Here is an 8,101-nt window from a genome sequence, read left to right as displayed (position 1 = left end):
AAATCCTACACTAATTACTGACAGGTGTGCTCAGAACTCTGTGGTCCTCTGTAGCGCAGCTGGTAGAGCACGGCGCTTGTAACGCCAAGGTAGTGGGTTCGATCCCCGGGACCACCCATACACAAAAATGTATGCACGCATGACTGTAAGTCGCTTTGGATAAAAGCGTCTGCTAAATGGCATATTATATTATATTATATTATATTATAACTCAGGTGAACCAGATCGAGTCTGATGACTCCCCCTCTCTGTAGATCGGGGAAGTGTCAGACTCTGTCTAGACCCAGCCAACTCCCGATCCCTTACATTAAGAGAATGAAAACATATTTCCAGTAGTATTGTTAGTTAGTCAATACTGGGGCCCTGCACAAAAAATGTCACAGGAACTCATAAAAAGTAAAACTGTCCAAAAGTAAGTTATGTATATGGCTCTAATTTTGACATTTTCCTGTCCATCATATTCAAGATTAGGAGAGCAGCCTTTCCTGTCTGTTCAAATTTTGATAATCTTTTACCTTCTGATTTACCAACAGATTGAGAATGGGAAGACTGCGGCTACAGATATTGGTTATGGTGGTAACGATCACCATTTTGTTTTTATCAGTAAGTTCTAAAGCGCTTTTTATATTCTTGACCTTATAAAAGATTATAAGACATATAAATACAAGTACTGTAAGATGCTTGAAATCATTAAAAAGCTTAGGCTCCATTAAGGTCTAATCTAATTTAAAATCCCATTTTAATTTGCCTTTGTTCAGTCAGATTACTTTTAATTGCTCAGGTTTTGGTCAAAATAATGATTCATGGAATTATTAGTTATTGATCATTCAAAGAGTTACTTGTTAACTTGACAGCCTGGTCCCCAGCTTTACACTGCTACATTCAATGTTTCTCCAAGATGAAATTATACACCGGGAGGCAATTTAGCAGTGGCGGTATTTTGTCCACAAGAGGATCGTTGAGCATGCAGTTCAACATTTGCATCTTTTGGACAAACATCAAATATAGCAGAGTTCATGAGATCATATTTTAAATGTAATAAGGGCTACCATGTCTTTCTATTTCAGGTGTGTCGAGACAACCATTGCCAATTGAATATTCTTTCACATTACCTTAAAATCAACCACACTACCTTTACCACTGATACTCCATATGTTACCACTCATACCCCATATATTACCACTCAAACTCCACATGTTGATATTTGTAATGGAATCACCAACAGGACATTTACGCCAACCAATGACTCCTTAATAAGTAAAGAGGAATGGGAATCTCTGGTCACAAAGCTACAATGGTCATTACCGCCTGTTGACCTCTTATCCACAGATGAGGCCACAAACCCCACTAAGTGCTCATTCTCTGTTGTCAACCCCAATTCAAACCACACAGTTGGAGGGTTTATAGATGTGATTTTGATAGCTAGAGATACTAAAAACAGGATCAAAACCTATGGAGGGGACTTTTTTCAGGCCAAGTTGTTTAACGCAGAACTTAAGGCCAGTACTTATGGAGCTGTAACAGACCACTTTAATGGCACCTACACTGCCCGCCTGGCCCTGCTTTGGCCCGGACCTGCCAAGGTGTCCATCCGCCTAGTGCACTCCAGTGAGGCCGTGCAGGTACTGTGCAGGCAAAGGGAACAGGACCCAGATAAGGTCTACTTCCAAGGCTACTTTGAGGATGGTGGCATGCAGGAAACATTGATGTGCAATGCCCAGAGAAGTCCTAGGCTGGTGGGGAACAGAGTACAGAGAGCCAGTCACCGGAGAGTCCTGGTTCTGTCGTCGGCCATCTTCCCTGCCCTGCCATGCTTTGACCTACCATAGCATGGGTGGTTACCAGGCAGTACTCTCCAAGTTGGAGACAACTCTTCTTAAGAGGTAGATATCTTTCAATCGGGTGTCAAATATGCAGCTTGGGGGTCATTGTTTACCCACCATCTGATTTAATGTGGCCCCTCTTGTTATCCAAACACAATCCTATCCTATTATTTGAAAATATTTTATGTTGGGGAAAGAGGAACTCACATAACATTGGTGAATTGACAATTCATTCTGTTCAGGAAAATAAAGTAAATTGCTGTAGACCCAATGTTAGCAGAAATGTGTACAAACCATGACTGCACTGCATCCTGTTCCATTACTTAATGGTAGTGTCTCCTAATTATTGATTGTTGTTCTTCACACTCAAATAATATTTCATTTTTTGCAGATTCACAAACATTATTGTACCATATGATAATTCAGTTGTACATGTCCAGCAACAGGGCAATGAAACCCGTAAGTCCCTACAACATATTCCTCCTTTCCCTCCTGTTACTGTAATACCATTACACAGAATACAGCAGTACCTTGGGTTACTGTAATACCACTACACAGAATACAGCAGTACCTTGGGTTACTGTAATACCACTACACAGAATATAGCAGTACCTTGGGTTACTGTAATACCATTACACAGAATACAGCAGTACCTTGGGTTACTGTAATACCACTACACAGAATACAGCAGTACCTTGGGTTACTGTAATACCACTACACAGAATACAGCAGTACCTTGGGTTACTGTAATACCACTACACAGAATACAGCAGTACCTTGCTACCTACATAAGTCACAATCTTTAAACAAGTCATATCCTTTGTTATCTGGTTTAAACCTGGCTTGTTATCAACTTGCAAACTGGTGTGATTATCACAACTCAGCGTCCTCTACCTCGACTAACCTGTACCCCCATACATTGACTCGGTACCCCCTGTATATTTTATTTTTTACTTTATTTTATTTAGTAAATATTTTCTTAACTTTTTAATGCATTGTTGGTTAAGGGCTTGTAAGTAAGCATTTCACGGTATTCGGCACGTGAAAATAACATTTTATTTCATGCTAGCGATGCAGATTCGGCTCAGATGATCTAACAATGATTTCTCTCTCTCTAGGTCCAAACACAAAATGCCGTCCTGGTTTGCACACCCCAGTACCGTCTGGATTCTACCTCCAGGATCGCTGGACGTCCATGGTGTGTGACTCAAAATCATTTCCCTCAGCTAAACTGATATCTGGATGCCTGAAGGACAAACAGATCCTTATGATGGGTGACTCCACTCTCCGTCAATGGTTGGAGTACCTGGAGAAAACTTTGCCAAGTAAGATATAGTCTGTAATCCTTTCAGTGTTAAGATACTCATATATGTGGTTATGTATTACTTTGGGTGGCCTCATTGGCCGTACACCCCAAGATTGGAAACATTCTTGCAGGTAGCTGCCACCATTTTGTGGGTGTTGGGAAACACCTGAAAATGTGTTGGGTTGAATTCCATTTTACATTGAAATTCCAATTCAATTTTTTCATTCACTCATGAAGCAGTGAATTTACTTGGAAATCAATTCGAATTGTAACAATCTATTGATTCAATTGATCATATCAATGGAATTTTCTTGGAATTAGACTGTTTCAATTGGAATTGTAACAAAAATGTAAATCTTTGGAATTTAATTGAAAATACATTTTTGTGGGGGATATTTTTTGCATTTCCCTTTTAATGGTAATGATGGTTGAAGTATCAAAATTGACTGCAGGATTTGTACCCAATGTGATCTTTCTGCAGCACTGAAACGCCTGAACCTTCACACATCAAGCAAATCGGGCCCCTTTGAGGCAGTCGACACCCAGTCCAACACCCGTATCATCTGGCGGGCCCATGGGATACCTATACGGACGAGCAAGACCCCCTGGGCTGACCTCCACTACATCGCCAGGGAGGTGGAGGGTCTGGCAGGGGGTGCACACTCTGTAGTCGTCTTCACCATCTGGGCTCATTTCACCACGTACCCACTGGCTATGTATGCACACCGTCTGGTCGTCATCCGTAGGGCTGTGGCGTCGCTGCTAAGACGATCTCCCACTACTCTGGTAGTGATCAAATCAGCCAACACGGGCTACAAGGATGTGTACGGCAGCGACTGGCTCGCCTGGCAGCTCGACATGGCTCTAAAGGAAATATTCAGGGACTTGCCCGTGGTCCGTATTGACGTTTGGCAGATGACCTCCTGCCACTATTCTCCGGATAACATTCACCCGCCCCCCGTGGTGATCCAAAATGAAGTGGACCTCTTCCTGTCCTTTGTTTGTCCACAGTGAGAAAAGAGAAGCATTCAAAAGGGATTGTCTGTAAAATCAACTGCATAGAACATGGTGGTTGTCAAACTATTGCCTGCTTTCAGCTCTGCACTGATTCTTCTGTCATGCATAAAATATAGTTAAGCAATGATTCATTTATAGAACTTGTGGGCTGTTTTAGAGCAAATTGTCATATGTTTTATTTTATTTTATTTTTATATGCATTAATTAACAACATTCTATGATGTTTGCAGTCAATGTAGAAGTGTGCCATCTGGTAGCCCTTTTTGAGCCATCACCTACTGGTTTAATCTTGCCCAGGGCAATGCAGGGTGCAATCGCTTTTGCTAGTGCGCATTCTCTCTCACACTTTATTCAACTCATCAAGGAGCCTCTCGTTTGGGTTGGGTGTGAGTGGGTGGGGGTGGGAGGGGGCAGGGGTGGGAGTGTGCGCCCCTTTGGGTCCCCGGGACCAGGACTGAGAAGCACTGCATTTGAGCAATGTAAAAATGTCCATGATCTTGAATGTACATGCCCCTCTGACCCATCTAAATGAATGTAACTGTACGAAGTAATCTGATTGTAAATCATGAAATGTGTAATATCTTGGAAATACTCAATATGAAAACTGGAGAAAAAAAACCTATGTGTGTGTATATATAAATTATATATATATATATATATATATATATATATATATATATATATATATATATATATATATATATATACAGTACCAGTCAAAAGTTTGGACACCCCTACTCGTTCAAGGTTTTTTCTTTATTTGTACTATTTTCTACATTGTAGAATAGTGAAGACATCAAAACTATGAAATAACACATATGGAATCATGTAGTAACCAAAAAAGTGTTAAACCAATCGAAATATATTTTATATTTGAGATTCTTCAAAGTAGCCACCCTTTGCCTTGATGACAGCTTTGCACTCTCTTGGCATTCTCTCAACCAGCTTCATGAGGTAGTCACCTTGAATGATGTGCCTTGTTAAAAGTTAATTTGTGGAATTTATTTCCTTCTTAATGCGTTTGAGCCAATCAGTTGTGTTGTGACAAGGTAGGGGAGGTATACAGAAGATATCCCTATTTGGTAAAGACCAAGTCTATATTATGGCAAGAACAGCTCGAATAAGCAAAGGGATACGACAGTCCATCATTACTTTAAGACTTTAAGACAGTCAGTCAATACGGAAAATGTCAAGAACTTTGAAAGTTTCTTCAAGTGTAGTCGCAAAAACCATCAAGCGCTATGATGAAACTGGTTCTCATGAGGACCGCCACAGGAAAGGAAGACCCAGAGTTACCTCTGCTGCAGAGGATAAGTTCATTAGAGTTAAATGCACCTCAGATTGCAGCCCAAATAAATTCTTCACAGAGTTCAAGTAACAGACACATCTCAACATCAACTGTTCAGAGGAGACTGGGTGAATCTGGCCTTCATGGTCGAATTGCTGCAAAGAAACCACTACTAAAGGACACCAATAAGAAGAAGAGACTTGCTTGGGCCAAGAAAGATGAGCAATTGACATTAGACCGGTGGAAATCTGTCCTTTGGTCTGATGAGTCCAAATTTGAGATTTTTGGTTCCAACTGCCGTGTCTTTGTGAGACGCAGAGTAGGTGAACTGATGATCTCCGCATGTGTGGTTCCCACCGTGAAGCAGGAAGGAGGAGGTGTGATGGTGCTTTGCTGGTAACACTGTCTGTGATTTATTTAGAATTCAAGGCACACTAACCAGCATTGCTACCACAACATTCTGCAGCGATACGCCATCCCATCTGGTTTGGGCTTAGTGGGACTATTATTTGTTTTTCAACAGGACAATGACCGAAAAAACACCTCCAGGCTGTGTAAGGGCTATTTGACCAAGGAGAGTGATGGAGTGCTGCATCAGATGACCTGGCATCCACAATCACCCGACATCAACCCAATTGAGATGGTTTGGGATGAGTTGAACTGCAGAGTGATGGAAAAGCAGCCAACAAGTGCTCAGCATATGTGGGAACTCCTTCAATGCTGTTGGAAAAGCATTACTTATGAAACTGGTTGAGGGAATGCCAAGAGTGTGCAAAGCTGTCATCAAGGCAAAGGGTGGCTCCTTTGAAGAATCTCAAATATAAAATATATTTTGATTTGTTTAACACTTTTTTGGTAACTACATGATTCCATGTTTGTTATTTCATAGTTTTGATGTCTTCACTATTATTCTACAATGTAGAAAATAGTAAAAAATTAAGAAAAACCCTTGAATGAGTAGGTGTGTCCGAACGTTTGACTGGTACAATATATAAGCATTCTAGACACTGTGCACTTTCTGTGTGAAACTTTGGAATACCATTATCACATGCCTTAATGGCCCAGTCTCAAAACAATCGCAGAAGCCTGGTCATCACTAGTTAACACATCCACAAAGTAATTTGTAATTTGGCAATAGTTGTTAATGATTTTGTCAATGCTTTAGACCAGAGGTGGGACTAAGTCACTGTTATTCGAGTCACAAGAAAGTCTCACGTCACAAGGTCCGAGTCTCAAGTCAAGTCCCAAGTAGACAAGTCAGTCGAGTCACAAGTTTTCAATTCAAGTAAAAAAAAAAATCTATACATGCAACGACTTGTTCAACTACAAATCTTTGTCTATTTATTGAGGCTACCAGACAGCCCTTTTCATTTTTTGGTCTAGAACACATTTTGACTAGCCTATGTAATTGTAAAATAGGGACCTTGTAGCCGTAAGGGCATGAAATCAGCAGAAGGCAAGGCAGGTTGACATGCTCAGAGTGTAGATTTATTTACAGGTCTTGGTGATCCAATTGTGAAAGCGCCATAGCATACAAAATATCCAAGTAGATTTACCAAATATATACGGGTAATAGCCAAAAAGAAATAGCCTCTGTATCAGGCTTAACCTGTCCTATCTGAACGGACACAGGTAGAGGGCAAGACTGTACAGCCTCCCAAATCGAATCTGTGTAACATGAGCTTAAACGGATAGGCCTACATACAGTAATATAAGCAATTGGCTCCCAGGACCATACAATTACCCAATTGGCAATTACAACCAATACACTGGCTCTACAATGTTCTACATCCATTGTTCTGGTTCTACATCTATTGTTACATTGGTACATTCGTCTTAATTAGACTTAATGATATTTCATCACCATGCATACATGGAACAATCATTTTCTGTTATTCAACGTTCTGACTCCAAAGCGTGGAGGGCAGGCGACGTAGCCTATTTCTATGCGCACTGTGGCGCGCGTGCTCCTATTATGCACAACCAAAATGACAGAGACATAGGACACAGACACACGGAACTCCGACATAACACGGGAAATATGAACGAAGGAAAATATACATTTAATTAAATAAACAGAACTTCTACCTCATGAGTTTGTGAACGTTCATGTGCACTATAAACATCGCGCTGTCACGATCGTCGTATGAGTGAGTAGACCAAGGCGCAGCGTGTGAAACAAACATGACTTTAATTAGTTAAAGTATACCAAACAAAACACGACTCGTGAAGTCCACGGTAAACAAATACCGACACGGAACAAAAACCCACAACACCCAAGGGAAAACATACAGTTTAAATATGGCTCCCAATCAGAGACAACCCACAACAGCTGACACTCGTTGCCTCTGATTGGGAGCCACTCTGGCCAACATAGACATAGAACAACTAGACACTCAAACACAGCACATAAACACACGGAATCTACACACCCTGACTCAACATATAAAGTCCCCAGAGCCAGAGTGTGACAGTACCCCCCCAAAGGCGCGGACTGCGACCGCGCCTCAACAAAACCCCAAACAGGGGAGGGCTGGGTGGGCATTCCTCCTCGGAGGCGGCTCCGGCTCCGGGCTTGACCACCACCCTTCCATAATTCCCCCGTAGCGCCCCTGGTCCGGTCTGACCCCGCTGGCTGGATCTGGACTGGACATTGACGGAGCGGAT

General features: G+C 41.6%; 1 protein-coding gene across 2 annotated transcripts; it reads left to right on the top strand.

Annotated features, from left to right (window-relative positions):
• Nucleotides 1-1,630: 1,630 nt before the first annotated feature.
• LOC121541149 (NXPE family member 3-like) lies at nt 1,631-4,531 on the top strand. Of its 2 annotated transcripts, XM_041850131.2 has the most exons (4): nt 1,631-1,883; nt 2,215-2,282; nt 2,942-3,148; nt 3,611-4,531. In XM_041850131.2, exons 1-4 carry the CDS (start codon nt 1,714-1,716, stop codon nt 4,141-4,143), a joined length of 978 nt encoding a protein of 325 aa, XP_041706065.1. In that variant the 5' UTR covers nt 1,631-1,713; the 3' UTR covers nt 4,144-4,531. The 2 variants fall into 2 exon arrangements, with proteins under 2 accessions (XP_041706065.1, XP_045063390.1); XM_045207455.1 differs by lacking the exon at nt 2,215-2,282 and having other exon boundaries at nt 1,809-1,883.
• Nucleotides 4,532-8,101: the final 3,570 nt, after the last annotated feature.

The sequence above is a fragment of the Coregonus clupeaformis genome, chromosome 3, assembly GCF_020615455.1.
Source record: "Coregonus clupeaformis isolate EN_2021a chromosome 3, ASM2061545v1, whole genome shotgun sequence".
Classification (NCBI taxonomy): domain Eukaryota; kingdom Metazoa; phylum Chordata; class Actinopteri; order Salmoniformes; family Salmonidae; genus Coregonus; species Coregonus clupeaformis.
The sequence above is the reverse complement of the archived record's forward strand: the minus strand, read 5'-3'. Positions and strand labels throughout refer to the sequence as shown.

Coding starts and splice junctions, on each gene's coding strand:
- LOC121541149 (XM_041850131.2), top strand. CDS start 1,714: ATGCCCAGAGAAGTCCTAGGCTGGTGGGGAACAGAGTACAGAGAGCCA. Junction 2,283..2,941: donor GCAACAGGGCAATGAAACCC/GTAAGTCCCTAC, acceptor CTCTCTCTCTAG/GTCCAAACACAAAATGCCGT. Junction 3,149..3,610: donor CCTGGAGAAAACTTTGCCAA/GTAAGATATAGT, acceptor ATCTTTCTGCAG/CACTGAAACGCCTGAACCTT.